Source organism: Caretta caretta, chromosome 1 (genome assembly GCF_965140235.1).
Source record: "Caretta caretta isolate rCarCar2 chromosome 1, rCarCar1.hap1, whole genome shotgun sequence".
NCBI classification, from domain to species: Eukaryota; Metazoa; Chordata; order Testudines; family Cheloniidae; genus Caretta; species Caretta caretta.
This window is the reverse complement of record NC_134206.1, coordinates 217,623-233,768: the sequence shown is the minus strand read 5'-3', so window position 1 is coordinate 233,768 and position 16,146 is coordinate 217,623. Positions and strand designations below refer to the sequence as shown.

The following is a 16,146-nucleotide window of genomic DNA, read 5'->3' as shown; positions in this document are numbered from 1 at the left end:
CGGGTCTTTGGCAGCACCTTGGTGGCGGGACCTTCAGTGCCGCCGAAGACACCCGGAGTGAGTGAGGGTCCGCCCCTGGAGCGGGTGACGCCTTTTTTTTGGATCGCTCCCCCTGTTCCCTCCACCCAGCTACGCGGCTGCCTGGCACTGCAGGACAGGGTGAGGGAATCCAGGCTGGTGGAACAGGCACGTTCAGTGGGACCCCAGTACATCAAGTGGCACCCCAAAGTGGGGGTAACCCGTCACAAACCCCCCTCTGACCCTACTGTTGCCCCAGTTATGTCCCTAGAGCTCCACTGAGCTGCCTGGGACATCTGTGCTCCAACAACCCAAATCTGCCCGTAGCATCCTATTACCCTCCCTGCACAGATAGGAATGGAGGCCTAGAGACTGTGCTGCAGAATGTCGCTGTGGCCTGGTTCATGGGACTTGCCTAAGATCACATGGGAATCCTATAACCAAGCAGGGAACTGAAACCAGGTCTCCCAAGTCCAAGGCTAGTGTGCTAACCTATGTCCCTGTCCCCAGTCCCCCACTGTTCCCAGTTATCCTGGTGTCCTGTGTCCCTTCCCCAAGTACCCCAGTGCCCCATGCCCTGTCCCCAGCATCTCACTCTTTCCAGCTACCCCAGAGCCCTGTGACCCTGCACCCAGTCCTCCTTGTTCCCAGTTACCCCATGTCCCCATCCCAGAAGCCTGTGCCCCACTTCTAGAACCCTGCTGTTTCCTCTTGCCCCATGTGCCCCTAGCACCCTGCAGTTCCTCAATACTGATGCCTGTTAGTGTGCCAGACCACCCTCCCCAGGGGTCTCACTCTTCCTTCAGGGTTAGCCATGCGGCCTCGCAACCTCCTTAGACTGGACCTCTGGGGCTGCAGCACTCCTACTTCACACCGTAAGCTCTGTTCAGCAAGTCTCACTGAGACAGACTCCTGGTAGAGACTTGTCCACTCTGCAGGGATTAATGCACCTCACCAAGCGCTTGCACTCACACCCAAACAGCATTGTCACAGCAACTGGATTTATTGGTCAGTGGCACACAGCACAGGAAGCCCTTAGATAAGCCCAGAGAAATGAAGGTTAAAGTACATACTATCCTGGTCAGCCCAGCGCCCAGCCAAGCTGTAGTGAACCCCTTTGTTCAAGTTGTGTGTGTCTCTCCATCTGACCTCCTTCGTCAGACTCCAGGTGAGAGACTCTTAAGACTCAAGGTGAGAGACGCTTAAGTTCAGTTGACACCTGAGGCTCACAGGAAAAGGTTTTGGGTGTAAAAGACTCAGGGTACGACATATATGGTTGCCACCGCCCTGCTGGGAGAATCTCTCCACTAATGGGATAAGGTCAGTGGTGAGCTGGAGCCGGTTTGCTCTGGTTCGGTAGAACCACTTGTTCGCACCGGTTCGTACTGGTTCGCTAGAACCACTTGTTAAATTTAGAAGACCTTTTAGAGCCGGCTGTCCCGTGAGGGACAACCGACTCTAAAAAGGGCTTCTAAATTTAACAACCAGCCAAAAGCGGCGCCTTAGGTGCCAACTCTGTGGGTGTTCCGGGGCTGGAGCACCCACGGGGAAAATTTGGTGGGTGCAGAGCACCCACTGGCAGCTCCCCGCCCTGCGCCCAGCCCCAGCTCACCTCTGCTCCGCCTCCACCTCCTCCCCTGAACTTCCTGCAAATCAGCAGTTCGCACGGGACGCCTGGGAGGGCTCAGAAGCAGGCGGCGGCTTTGCGCTCAGGCCGAGGGTGGCGGAGGTGAGCTGGGGTGGGGAGTGGTTCCCCTGTGCGCCCCCCCCCACCCCGGGGTTACCTGCTGAGGTGTGGGCGGCCCTCCCCGCGCCCCCCCACCCCAGCTCACCTCTGCTCCGCCTCTATTTCCCTATGCCTGAGCGCGAAGCCGCCGCTTGCTTCTCAACTCCCCCCCTCACCGGCTTCCAGTGCAAACAGCTGATTGGCAGGAAGCGGGGGTTGGGGCGGAGAAGCAGAGCGGGGCGGCACGTTCAGGGGAGGAGGTGGAGTGGAGGTGTGGTGAGCTGGGGCTGGGTGTGGGGCAGGGAGCTGCTGGTGGGTGCTCTGCACCCACCAAATTTTCCCCATGGGTGCTCCAGCCCTGGAGCACCCATGGAGTCGGCACTTAAAGCGCCACTTTTGATGTGATCAGTGGCGGGAGCGGCCGCTCCCTCTGCTCCCCCCCAGCTGTGCTCCCCCGCCCCTAGGAGCCAGAGGGACCTGCCAGATGCTTCCTTGGAGCTGCCCCAGGTAAGCACCGCCGGGACTCCCCACCTTGCAGGCTGGTTGGCAGATGAATTTGTCGACAGAAGGCCCGGGTATGAAAAGAAACCCAAAGGGATTGGCCCAGATCTGGGACCCGGTGGTTACACAGGGGTGCTCCAGAAGTGGGACATGAGCAAATCCAAACCAGGGTGACAGCTGATGTGGTAGCCCTCTCCATGTGAGCTCAGGCCCTGAAATGTAATGTTTGTTGGAAAACAGGGCATAGGTGGGCAAAACTGCCAAGGGTTAATGAAACAGTAGCCAAACGAAGGGTTAACTTGGGGCAAGCCCAGCTGGAAGGAAGGCCAGATCCTCAGGTTGCCAGGGCTGACAGTGTACCTGTGGCTCGGGGGGAGGAGGCCTCCAGGTCAGCCCATCTACAGGGTGTGATGTTCAGGCCTCTGCTGTCAACCCACACGACCCAGTGAATCCAACTCACAGGGTGTGCACCGGGCAGCCATCACCATATCATCCCCAGAGAGGTGGATGGGAGGAGGGCCCAGGGGTACCAGGACACAGGTGCTGAGGTGACTCTGGCATGGCCCGATGTGGTGGCCCTGGATCAGTTTGTGCCCATTGACTAGCTGGCGATGAGGAGGGGTGTTCAGATACAGTGAGGTGCTGTAGTGAAGATATCCCTGAAATAGGGGTGCCAAGGAAGGGCACAAAGAGGCTGGGGCTCAGGATCATCTACCAGTGAAGGTGCTGATGGCAAATGATCTGGATGATGGCCGGATGGTGCAGAGAGCATCCTGGTTCTTTCCAGAGCCAAAGAGCACTACCCTGACCCAGGGTCCTGGACTACCAAGCATGGGGCTAATCAGCCTCCTCTTTGGGGGAATATGCTACCTGGGATGGGGCTGAGCCTGAGACTTTGTCCTGAGGTGGGGAACTAAACTGGGGGGAGAGGTAGATACGCTTGAGGGTAGGGATAGGATACAGAGGGACCTACACAAATTAGAGGATTGGGCCAAAAGAAATCTGATGAGGTTCAACAAGGACAAGTGCAGAGTCCTGCACTTAGGACGGAAGAATCCCATACAGCCCTACAGACTAGGGACCAAATGGCTAAGCAGCAGTTCTGCCAAAAAGGATCTAGGGGTTACAGTGAACGAGAAGCTGGATATGAGTCAACAGTGTGCCACTGTTGCCAAGAAGGCCAATGGCATTTTGGGATGTATAAGTAGGGGCACTGCCAGCAGATCGAGGGACGTGATCGTTCCCCTCTCTTCGACATTGGTGAGGCCTCATCTGGAGTACTGTGTCCAGTTTTGGGCCCCACACTACAAGAGGGATGTGTAAAAATTGGAAAACGTCCAGCGGAGGGCAACAAAAATGATTAGGGGACTGGAATACATGACTTATGAGGAGAGGCTGAGGGAACTGGGATTGTTTAGTCTGCGGAAGAGAAGAATGAAGGGGGATTTGATAGCTGCTTTCAACTACCTGAAAGGGGATTCCAGAGAGGATGGATCTAGACTGTTCTCAGTGGTACCAGATGACAGAACAAGGAGTAATGGTCTCAAGTTGCAGTGGGGGAGATTTAGGTTGATTATTAGGAAAAACTTTTTCACTAGGATAGTGGTGAAGCACTGGAACGGGTTACCTAGGGAGGTGGTGGAATCTCCTTCCTTAGAGGTTTTTAAGGTCAGGCTTGACAAAGACCTGGCTGGGATGATTTAGTTGGGGATTGGTCCTGCTTTGAGAAAGGGGTTGGACTAGATGACCTCCTGAGGTCCCTTCCAACCCTGATAGTCTATGATTCTATTAACATAGAACCATGGGATTAGAAGGGACTACAAGGGTCATCTAGGGTCATCACTGTCTAGGAGGTTAGACTAGAAACCGAGGCACAGCCAAAGGTTGCTGTGACTCCAGCCCCTACCAGCAAAGAGGGACAGGTCACACTCACTACCCAGGAGTTGAATTTCAGACTGAACTGCAGAAGGATTCCCTCCTTGGAGAAGCTGAGGGCCACAGCTGACCACAGCACTGTAAAATCCCTTAAGGAGTACGGTAGGGACACATTCCAGTGGGAGAAAAGATTCCTGTACCAGGAATCAGTTCCCACTGGGAAAATTGAACCTTGCGGGGATCAGGAGGCAGCTGTTGATTCCCCAGAGGTACCACTGCAAACTATTGTACCTGGCCCACGATATCCTCTCAGGACATCAGGGGACATAGCACACCCAGCAAAGGCTACTGGCCTGGAGTCTTTGACACAGTCAAATAGTACTGCAGGTCCTGTGACCCCTGCCAGAGGATGGGGTGAAGTATAAAGCAGTGCTGAGATCATTGCCCATCATAAGGGAACCTTTTCAGAAGGTGGCGATAGTGGGGACCCTTAGCAAGGCAACCCGGGCAGGGAAGAAATACATTCTGATGGTGGTTGATTGCGCTACCCGCCACCCAGGGGCAGTGGCTCTGTCCTCCATTGAGGCAGACACGCTGCTGACTATCTTCAGCAGAGTGGGGTTCACCTGGGAGGTCTTTACAGACCAGGGGTCCAATGTCATGTCAGCCCTACTCTGGGGCTTGTGGGAGAAACTGGGGGTCCAGCACACCTGGGCCTCTTCTCATCACCCTCAGTCCAACAGGCTGGTGGCGATGTTTAATAGGATCCTGAAGATAGTGTTGAGGACTTTTATGGACCAGCATCAGCAGGACTCGGATAAGTGTTTGCTGTTTGCTTATAGGGAAGTGCCCCAGAAATCTACAGGGATCTCCCTTTTTGAATTGCTGTGTGGGAGGAGAGTGAGGGGACCGCTGGACATGATGAGGGATGAGTGGGAGGAGAAGGCCTCCCTCAAAGGGCAACTGGTGGAGGACTATGTGCTGTCCTTTTGGGAAAGGCTCACTGACCACTCCGCTCTGACGTGCTGCATGAAATGAAAGGGTTTAATGCCAAACTTCTAAGCTGGAGTTTGACCCTCCAAGATTATGATATTGAAGTGATTCATGTTAATCGGAGTGAAAATGGTATAGCTGATACCTTGCCATGAAACCGGGAACCTGAACTTCCCCAGTGCAGGCAGAAGGCAAAGCGCAGGGCAGGCTCGAATGGGGAAGGGATGTGCAGTGGCAATTTTTGGTAATATTTTTATGAATTCTATGTGTGCCTCAGTTTATCCTGTATGCTGCATTGTTACCCAGTGGGGTGGAAAAGGAATGCTTCCAGGGCAGGCTAACAGACATAGGTGTGGGCGTCAGCTGACGGTCTGGGCCTTGACCCCCATATCAGTGGAAGAGTTAAGACAATGGAAAACCCAGTCACCAAGACATGGACAACTAGAAAACAATGACCCAGAGGGAGATGGATTTCCCCACCTCCCAACAGGGAAGCTGAGTAACATTCCTGGACTCAAGAACAAAGGACAGGAAGGTGTGAGCTGGCGGGGAGAAGAACTGGCTTCTGGAAGGAGTTGCGGCTCTCACCTGGAGTCTAAACGTGAAGTCAGATGGAATGACACACAAAACTTGAACAATAGGACTCACTCCAGCATGGCTGGGCTCTGGGATGACCAGGATGGCCTGTGCTTTCCCCTTCAGTTCTATGGGCTAACGTCAGAGCTTCTGGTGCTGTGCGCCACTGACTAATGAACCTGACTGTTTTGACAACACTGTGTGTGTGTCATGGCAATGCTGGGTGAGGTGCACTGATCCCTGCAGAGTGCACATACTCTATCTGGAGTCTGTCTCACTTGGACTCACTGCACAGAGCTCACAGTGTGAAGAGGAGTGCTGAAGTCTCAGAGCTCCAGTGTGAAGCAGTGGTGAGGCCATGTGGCACATCCTGCAGGAAGAGTGAGACCCCTTGGCGGTCTGGCACATTCCTCCTAGAGATGGTTCCAAAGCTAGGGGTGTAGCACTGATCCTGGGAATCCATGGCACCCCATGCAATACCCCTAGCGCCCCACTTTCCTCTGTTTCCCCCAGTCTCCCTGTCCGAGCACCCTGCTGTTCCCAGTTACTTCCACTGCCCCACTCCAGATTTTGCTGCTCCCCAGTGTCCCTGGTGCCCCACTGTTCCCCAGTTCCCTTGGCACCCAGTTCCCATTCCCAGCTGTTCCCTGTTATCCCTGGCACCCAGTTCCCATCCCCAGCTCCCGGCCGTTCCCTGCTACCCTTGGCACCCAGCTCCCATCCCCGGCTCCCGGTTGTTCTCTGTTACCCCTGGCGCCCAGTTCCCATCCCCAGAGCCCGGCCCTTCCCTGTTACCCCTGGCACCCAGTTCCCTCCCCGGCTCCCGGCCGTTCCCTGCTACCCCTGGCACCCAGCTCCCATCCCTGGCTCCCGGTCGTTCTCTGTTACCCCTGCCACCCAGTTCCCATCCCCAGCTCCCAGCCATTCCCTGTTATCCCTGGCACCCAGTGCCTATCCCTAGATCCTGGCCGTTTCCTGCCCAGCCCCGCACTGTTCACCCTGTGCCCTGTCTGGCTGGTGGCACTACCTGTGGCGGCATTCTCAGGTATGGCTACGTCTCTGGTGCTGCGGGGGAAGCGCACGCCCTGGTAGCTCTCTTCCTGCAGGTAGATCACCACCACGCCGGTGGAGGAGAGGGCTGGTTGGCCCAAGTCGGTGGCCAGGATGAAAAGGGTGCGCTGGCGCTGGCTGAGAGAGCCTAGGGGCTGCAGCAACTGGATGGCGCCAGTGTAGGAATTGATGGCGAAGCTGGGGTTGTGTGTGGCAAACCGGTACAGAATGGAGGCGTTGGCACCTGCGTCTTTGTCCTCAGCCCGCATAGTGGCCACCACCTGCTTAGGTGGCGTGTGGCGGGAGAGATTGACGGAGAGTGGGCTGTACAGGAAGGCAGGTGCATGGTCGTTGACGTCCCGCACGACGACTGTGACACGCACGACCGCGCTCTTGGGCTCCCAGGGTGCCGAGTCCACGGCTTTGGCCAGGAAGCTGTAAATTGGGCGGCGCTCACGATCCAAGGCCTGGGCACTGGTGATGAGCCCGCTCTGTGGTTCCACCTGGAACATGCCCAGCGACTCATTGCCCAGGTAGTAGGAGACCTGCCCATTGGTGCCCTCATCCGGGTCCAGTGCCACCAGCTGCAGGACCAGTGCCCCGACAGCCAGGTCCTCAGGCACCTCCACAGTGTAGGCTGCCTGCGCAAAGTGCGGTGCATTGTCATTGAGGTCCAGCACCCGCACATTCAGAGACATGGTGGCACTGCGCTGGGGTGTGCCGTGGTCTCGTGCCACCACAGTCAGACGGTAAGAGGCCACCAGCTCTCGGTCCAGGCTGCGCGAGGTGGAGAACACACCAGAAGCAGGGTCCAGGCTGAAATCCTGGGCAGGGTCTCCATCTGGGAGAGAAGAGATGGGAATGAGAGAACCTCCCTGATATGGCCTGGGAGCCGGGGGGGGGGGGGGGGGCGGGTAATGGGAGCAAGGAACCCTCCCGATATGGCTCAGAGGGGGAGTGGGAGCAAGTGACATTTCCTGATACTGCCCAGTGGGAGGGGAATGGGAATGATGGACCTTCCCTGATATGGCCCCTGAGGTTCTGCAGACAGACCCCTGCAGGCAGGGAGCCATGGTGCAAACAGGATGGGGTCTCTCCCCTCTGAATTGCACAGAAAATGGCCCACAACTGGCACCACCTCAGTGGCAAACACTTCCCCAGTGCAGAGTAGAAGTGGCAAACCCAAACAGCATGCACAGTGTAGCCCCATCCCAGCATGCCCCACAACCACTCCTCCTGCCATCGAACAGCACTCAACTAGCCCCCAAGAGCCCCAAGAACGAGGCACCAGAACCAGCCACAGCTTGAGGGCTTTGACCTGGCCCAGATGACTGGTGCTGCAGAGACCTCACCACAGAGCTGTGTGCAAACCTCAGCCCGACCCCCCGATACAGATTCAGCAGGAACAGATAGGAGAGGACCGGGGAGGCCCCAGGAGGAGCAACTGCAGCCAGTGTTCACAACCCTGGAGGCACACTCTACTGAGGTCCTCGGAGGGGCAGCAGTCAAGAGCCATGCCTTGCCTGGCACAGAACCAAGCCAATGTGGATTGTACCCCATGCTGCAGGGGCTGCAGCACACATGGCAGATGGGGGATTGCTGCTCATGCCAATGGTCTCAGCGAAGGACCCCCATGTGGGAGCTGGGGTCAGAAGGGGGAGCACCAGCACAGAGTGAGCCATGTGCCCGGTGGCCCTCACCCATCACATGGTACTCCAGACGCCCATTCTCGCCCGCATCCAAGTCTGTGGCCCGCAGAGTGTAGAGCGCCACGCGGCTCTGGTTCTCGGGCACCTCCAAGGAGCAGGACTCGCTCTCGAAGCGCGGGGCATGGTCGTTTTCATCTCCCACCAAGATCCGCACTGTCACTTTGGCCAGGTTGGGGGGCAGGCCACCATCCTGGGCATAGACTGTGGGAAGAGAGGGAGGGGGTCCTGGAGACCCTAGGTGCCACCCATAGGACCACACCCACCACCTGCAAGGAGCAGCTCCACCATGGCCCATCTCCCCCAGCCCGCACCCTGTGCCCAATCTGGGTCCCTCCACTCTCCTGTCCCCCTCCCTTCCTGCCTCACCCACCCAACACTCTTACATCAAAACCTGAACATTCCCCACTCCCTTTCTTTGCCCCACACAATACACCTCCTTCCTCCAGCAAACATGCTGATGTCCATGCCAGCTGGGAGCACAGCTGGACCCCCTCCCATCTCCTCCCCTTAGTCCCTGCTACCCTCACTGCCACTCTCCACTTCCCATACAGCACCTTCCCCCCCCAAGCCCAACCCCCAGGTCTGGCCATACCTGTTAGCATGTGCTGCTCCCGCCTCTCCCGGTCCAGGGAGCGCATGGTGGTGACAAGCCCAGTCTGTGGGTGGATGGAGAAGGGGCTCCCAGAGAGGCCCCCATATGACACATGCCCATTGGCCCCTGCAAAAGAGAAACCTCTGGTCTGAAGGGGTAAGTGCAGACAGCTCCTGCAATGGTCCCAGGACCAGGCCCTCTTTCCACTTGCCTGCCCCAGGCCTCTGCACCCACTGTGCCTCCTCCCACCTGCCCCAGGCCATGCTCCCTTCCCTTTCCCCACAAGGGAGCAGTGTGGGGGCTGGGTGGGGAAAGACCCCTAGAGGCAGGAGGGAAGGGGCAGAAGTGGAGATGTCAGGAAGGCTGAGGAAAGGAGACAGCTGTGGCCAGGCTAAGGGGACCTGGGCAGGCTGGGGGTCAGTTGGAGGAGAGGGTGGGGAGGGACTGCTGCTTGGTGACAGTCCCTCAGGCCCAGGCCACGCTGTGGGGACGACGGCAATTGTGACATGGATCTGTGTTGGTCTAGTGTGACAGGGCTCCAATCTCCGATGCCCCTCAATGCTCAGGGACTGGCTCTCTCATCTCCCGCAGGTAAGGCGCCCAACCCTGGGGCTCCCTGGATACTGCCTTGGCAGATGAGGAGCAGGGGAAGGCCTGTGGTGATCACGTACTCTTCAGCCCCTGGGCCAATGCCTTTGGCGCAGCTTTGACCCAGCCAACCTCCCTCCCCGAGGGCCACCTGTTCCAGCCCCAAGGCTCTCACCCAGGTCGCAGTCTGTGGCCAGCAGCTGCAGCACGGGGCTGCCTGCTGGCAGATTCTCCATGACACTGGCTTCATACTCAGCCTTCTCGAAGGCAGGTGCCTCATCATTAACGTCCAGCACCAGCACTGTCAGCAGCTGCGTGGACGAGCGGCGCGGGAAGCCGTGGTCCATGGCCACCACTGTCAGGTTGTGCTGGGATATCTCCTCCCGGTTCAGAGTCCGCACAATGGAGAGGGCACCTGGGGAGACACCAGGACAGACTGAGCCTGGGACAGAGGAGTCACAGGGAGCTGGGCTGAGCCAGGGTCACTGAGGTCAGGCTCCATGCTTGGTGCCCAGCAGCACTACAAACCCCACACCTTGGGCTGCGGAGCTGCGCCCAGCTCTCCCTGCACACGCTGGCACCTGCCTGCTTCTGTCCCTCATGCTGTGGCCAGGCCCCTCCTCCCGCCTGGGCCCAGTGGGAATCTCTTACCCACTCCAGGCTGGGTCAGGAATCTACTGTCACCACTGCCCCCATCCTCCCACTGGGTCCCCATGCCTCCCCGATGCTCCTTATCCATTGTGTCTACCTGTCTTCCCATCCCCCACATCTATCACCTCTTCCCCTTCGCCCCCTGTGTCTCCTGTGTCCCCTCCCCCACATCCATCACCTCTTCCCCTTCGCCCCCTGTGTCTCCCGTGTCCCCTCCCCCACATCCATCACCTCTTCGCCTTCACCCCCTGTGTCTCCCGTGTCCCCTCCTGCACATCCATCACCCCTTTTCCTTCCCCCCTGTGTCTCCCGTGTCCCCTCCTGCACATCCATCACCCCTTTTCCTTCCCCCCTTGTATTTCCCATATCCCCTCCCACCCCCCACATCAGCCACCTCTTCCCCTTCACTTCTTGTGTCTCCCATGTCCCTTGCCCTCCTCTCCCCCACAGCCCCAGCATCTCCCTGCAGCCCCACAGGCCCCTTACCTGTGCTGGGGTTGAGGTGGAATCGGCCCTCGGCGTTGCCTGCCTGCAGGGTGTAGCTCACCCGTCCATTTTCGCCCAGGTCCCCATCCCGCGCCACCACATGCAGCACCATGAAGCCAGTGGGCTGGTCCTCCATGACGCTAACGGTGGCTGGTGAGAGGAAGACGGGCGTGTTGTCGTTCTCGTCTGTCACAAAGACGCGGGCAGTGACGGCAGCGGAGCGGCGCTGGCTGACGTTGAGGGCCTGGTCTGTGGCCTCCACCACCAGCAGAAAGGAGGGGGCAGCCTCGCGGTCCAGCCCCTGCTGGAGGCTCAGCAGCCCAGAGTGGGCATCCAGCTGGAAGTGGGAGCCGGGGGGCTCCTGGTGCAGCAGCCTGTAGCACACCTGGCTGTTGGGGCCAGCACCGTCTCCATCTGGGGCCTGGAAGGTGAAGATGGAGGCACCGATCTGGGTGTTCTCGGGCACCACAATAGTGATGGGGTCCTCGGGGAAGGCAGGCGCCTGGTCATTACAGTCCTGCACATGGATCTGCACCAGCACCAGCCGGTTGGCAGGGTAGCCGCGCTGTGTGTCCTCGGCGCTGATGTGCAGCGTGTGCTGTGCCCCCAACTCATAGTCCAGCTCCCGTGCCGCGTAGATCTCCCCCGTCACGCTGTCCACCACAAAGGTGCCGTCTCCACCTCCCCCCAGCAGGGTGTAAGTCAGATGCCCCTGTGCAGAGGCCTCAGGCGGCGCCACCGAGCCAATCACTGAGCCAGGTCTGACCCCTTCCACCGGGTGCAGTGTAAGCACAGTGGCATCTGGCTGTGGCAGCACCCGGGAGGATGGCAGTACCTGCAGGTGAAGAGAGAGGGGAAGGGGGAGTGAAAGTCTGAAGTGGGACCTGTGGGGTTGGAAGAGGTGAGGTGAGAGGGGGAAGTATGGGGCAGCAGTGGGGATGTGAGGCAGGAGCGGGAGCTGTGGGGCAGTAGTGGGGGTGTAAGGCGGGAGGAGAGAGCTGTAGTGTAGCAGTGGGGAAGTGGGGTGGCAGGGGGGACCTGTGGGGCAGTAGTGGGGATGTGTTGCCTCACTCCTTTACTGGGTCCCAAAGCCATTGACACCTATAGCCAACTGAACAGAACTGACACTGGGAGCTACAAACAGTTCAAAAGAGCCTTATTGCTTAGGTTTGAGCTAACAATGAAGGCAGAAATAATCAATTATTTTTGTCCAGGTGAAAGATTTTGTGGTCTGTTCAAAAGCGTCTGGCAGGCTGGATTTGGCCAGCAATCTGCCTATTGCCTACCGTGGCCTAAGACCTATAGGAAAAGGTTTTGGCATGTGCAGTAGAACAAAAGGCTGGCACCCTGACAGGTGAGTACTCCCACAGGTGGAGTAACGGAGCTGGTGTCACTACCCTGGAATCTTTGTAAGACCTGATCAGGTTAGAACTTTATATGAAATATGTCCCTCTGATCCTAAAATGTGATTAGTATATTGAGCACCTAAGAAAATCCACATAATGTGGGCTGAGTGGTGGATCAGTCTGTGGGCAGTACGTCCAGATATGGAAGTTAGTTAAACAGAAATTAAAAGGTGCAGTGCCAAAAGTGAAATCCCTGCAAGCTGCATGGAGACTTTTTAAAGACATCATAAGAGAGATTCAACTTAAATGTATGCACCAAATTAAAAAATACAGTAAGAGAACCAAAAAAGTGCCATGGTGGCTAAACAACAAGGTAAAAGAAGCAGATACAGGCAAAAAGGAATCCTTTAAAAAGTGGAAGTTAAATCCTAGCGAGGAAAATAGAAAGGAGCATAAACTCCGGCAAATGAAGTGTAAAAATATAATTAGTTAGTTAGTTAGTACCTGTGACAGGATACCTGGAGTGCAGTGTGGGACTGTGGGACCTCTGTGCCCCCTTAACTCTCTAGCCTGGGCTGTCTCTCACAATGCTTTGCTAGTGACAAGCAGCAAACCCCTCCAGGCGCTGTGATTACTCAGCAACAGCAGGTGGAGCCCCTCAGCCAGCTAGATTGCATGAATGCTCCCAGAGCCGGTCATGAATCACTCAGAGAAAGGCACCAGCCAAATTCCCCCAGCTCCCATCCTTATACCTCAGGAATATACTGTCTTGTACTGCTCAAGATGAGCAGTACAAATTTATTAATTGGTTCACCACTTCATTAATGGAAAGTGGATATACACTCGCCTTTGTAAAACCTGAGCAAATTTACCAAACACTTCAGGCAAACTCACTGGCAAAGATAAATAGTAAAACAAATGTATTGACTACAAATGATAGATTTTAAGTGGTTATAAGTGATAGGCAAAATGTCAGAGTTAGTTACCAAAAGAAAATAAATTAAAAGCATGCAGTCTAAACTCTCAACCCTATTAGACTGGGCAACATCTAGATTAAGCAGTTTTTCTCACCCTACTGGATATTGCAGTCCTTAATATACAGGTTTGTCCCTTAAATCTGGGCCAGTCTCCTCTGTTGGAATCTTCAGTCTTTTGAGTGTCTTTGTTGCTTGCAGCATAGGTGGGGGCAGGAGAAAGGTGAAGTATTGGCCCCCTGTGTTCTGGTTTACACCTTTAGTCCATATGCTTGGAGAACACAAGTCCAGGCATGTCTGGAGGGCATTGCTGAGTCCCCAGGCAAGGTTGAGCACTTCCCCTTGTATGGCCTTATGCAGGTGAGTCACTGAATTGTAGCTCCCTTGATGGACAATGGCTGTTGATGGTGGTTTGACACCTACCTGGGCGTTGGTTACTTTTTGTTGGCATTGTCTCTGGAGAGCTAGCATTTGGTCACTTCCCAAACCCACAGCATATTTTAGTTACAACCATACAACACAATTCTCATAACTTCATATGTATTAATTATATACATATTTACACAGAACAAAAACAACAAGGAGTCCTTGTGGCACCTTAGAGACTAACAAATTTATTTGGGCATAAGCTTTCGTGGGCTAGAACCCACTTCATCAGATGCATGGAGTGGAAAGTACAGGAGCAGGTATATATACATAGTACATGAAAAGATGGGAGTTGCCTTACCAAGTGGGGGGGGGGGCAGTCTAATGAGACAACTCAATTAACAGTTGAATACCAAGGGAGGAAAAATCACTTTTGTAGTGGTAATGAGGGTGGCCCATTTCAAACAGTTGATAAGAAGGTGTGAGTAACAGTAGGGGGAAATTACTAAGGGGAAATTAATTTTTGTAATGACCCATCCACTCCCAGTCTTTATTCAGGCCTAACTTGATGATGTCCAGTTTGCAAATTAATTCCAGGTCTGCAGTTTCACTTTGGAGTCTGTTTTTGAAGTTTTTTTGTTGAAGAATTGCGACTTTTAAGTCTGTTATTGAGTGACCAGGGAGATTGAAGTGTTCTCCTACTGGTTTTTGAATGTTATAATTCCTGATGTCAGATTTGTGTCCATTTATTCTTTTGCGTAGAGCCTGTCTGGTTTGGCCAATGTACATGGCATAGGGGCATTGCTGACACATGATGGCATATATCACATTGGTAGATATGCAGGTGAATGAGCTCCTGATGGCGTGGCTGATGTGATTAGGTCCTATGATGGTGTCCCTTGAATAGATATGCAAACAGAGTTGGCACTGGGGTTTGTTGCAGGGTTAGGTTCCTGGGTTAGTGTTTTTGTTGTGTGGTGTGTAGCTGCTGGTGAGTATTTGCTTCAGGTTGGGGGGCTGTCTGTAAGTGAGGACTGGCCTGTCTCCCAAGGTCTGTGAGAGTGATGGGTCGTCCTTCAGGATAGGTTGTAGATCCTTGATGATGCATTGGAGAGGTTTTAGTTGGGGGCTGAAGGTGATGGCTAGTGGCGTTCTGTTATTTTCTTTGTTGGGCCTGTCTTGTAGTAGGTGACTTCTGGGTACCTTTCTGGCTCTGTCAATCTGTTTCTTCACTTCACCAGGTGGATATTATAGTTTTAAGAATGCTTGATAGAGATTCTGTAGGTGTTTGTCTCTGTCTGAGGGAGTGTCTCTTTGAAAAACCACCAACTGTCTTCGGTTGTTTTTCCCCTTAGACTTGCTTCCCTAGGGGATTTAGTCGTTTAAAAAAAGCCTCATCTGCCCCTTCTTCCCGGTTAGGTGGTCTGTAGTGGACCACAACCATGACACCATCCTTGTTTTTTTACCCCTTTTATCCTTACCCAGAGCCTCTCAACAAGTCTGTCTCCTATTTCTGTCTCAACCTCAGTCCAAGTGCGTCCATTTTTAATGTATAAGGCAACACCTCCTCCCTTTTTTCCCTGCCTGTTCTTCCTGAGTAAGCTGTACCGTTGTCGATCTAATGCCTCTTGGCATGTCTTTTGTTGTACGCCGTATTACCCAGTAAGCATTGTTCTATTATATTTCGTAGAGTGAAGATCTGGTCTGTGCATCCACACTCTTTCGGAAAACTGGTTTGCTCTTTTCTGAGAATGCTCAGTTTGATTTTGAAAGGGAAAGAGATGTGATAAAATGGGATTTTTTTGTAATATTTTTATGATACCTATGTGTGCCTCAGTTTCTCTCTGGACTTTGTGTTACCACTTGGGGTGGGGTGCAGAAGTGTTAACACTGCTCCTGGGACACTGTAGGAGACACAAGTCTGGGTGACACCTTGTGGTCTGGTTGGAATAAATAGGGTCATTAATTAACTAGTTGAAACCGACCCAGAATAATAGCAGGTCCAGAGAGACAACAGGACGTCCCAGTGACTGAACCCTGGCAGGCGAAGGACGTGAACTAAATTGGAGAACAAAGAGGAAAAGGGACCTGGGATAAGAGCTACTCTTTGGAGGCACTAAGAAGCTCTCCCCTGGGTGGACAGAAAGGAGAGCATGGATGCATAGGCACTGACTCCACGTGGGTGCTCCGGGGCTGGAGGTGTGGTGGGGGTGGAGCCTCAGGGAGGGGGCAGAGTGGGGGTGAGAAGAGGTGGAGAGAGGGTGGGGCCTTGGGAGATGGGGTGGAGTGGGGGTGGGGCCTTGGGGTGGAGCACCCCCAGGGAAAGCTGAAAGTTGGCACCTGTGCTGGGATGGAATCCATTACAGCTTGGCTGACACATGGCTCTGGCTTGGCCAGGATGGACTATGACTTAACTTTTGCCTCTCTGTGCTAATCCAAGGATGTGCACATTCTGTAGGCCAGGTGACTTATAACTTGTTTCCTTGTTTGCAAAGGCTGTGTTTGCAGAGGCTGTGTCGCTGTAAATACTCACTGAAAGCATTGCATTCTGAAAGGGAGCAGTACCAGCCTCCCACAGGGGCCTCGCTTGGCTGGATTCGCTGCAGGCAGCCACATGTGACCGGATGTGTACTAGAATGTGGATGATGGCCACATGGCAGCAAGCCAGGAAGCTGTGGGGCAGGGGGAGGTGAAC

General features: G+C 54.8%; 1 protein-coding gene across 3 annotated transcripts in view; it reads right to left on the bottom strand.

The window, feature by feature from the left end:
* DCHS1 (dachsous cadherin-related 1) overlaps positions 1 to 16,146 on the bottom strand; it is a 123,752-nt gene that overhangs the window by 31,772 nt on the left and 75,834 nt on the right. For all 3 annotated transcript variants that reach the window (XM_075125415.1, XM_075125418.1, XM_075125422.1), the window contains 5 exons: positions 10,766 to 11,600; positions 9,804 to 10,043; positions 9,041 to 9,166; positions 8,440 to 8,649; positions 6,717 to 7,580 (listed from right to left, as the gene is read on the bottom strand). In XM_075125415.1, coding sequence (XP_074981516.1) covers positions 6,717 to 7,580; positions 8,440 to 8,649; positions 9,041 to 9,166; positions 9,804 to 10,043; positions 10,766 to 11,600 — 2,275 coding nt within the window. The remainder of the gene's footprint in view (positions 1 to 6,716; positions 7,581 to 8,439; positions 8,650 to 9,040; positions 9,167 to 9,803; positions 10,044 to 10,765; positions 11,601 to 16,146) is intronic.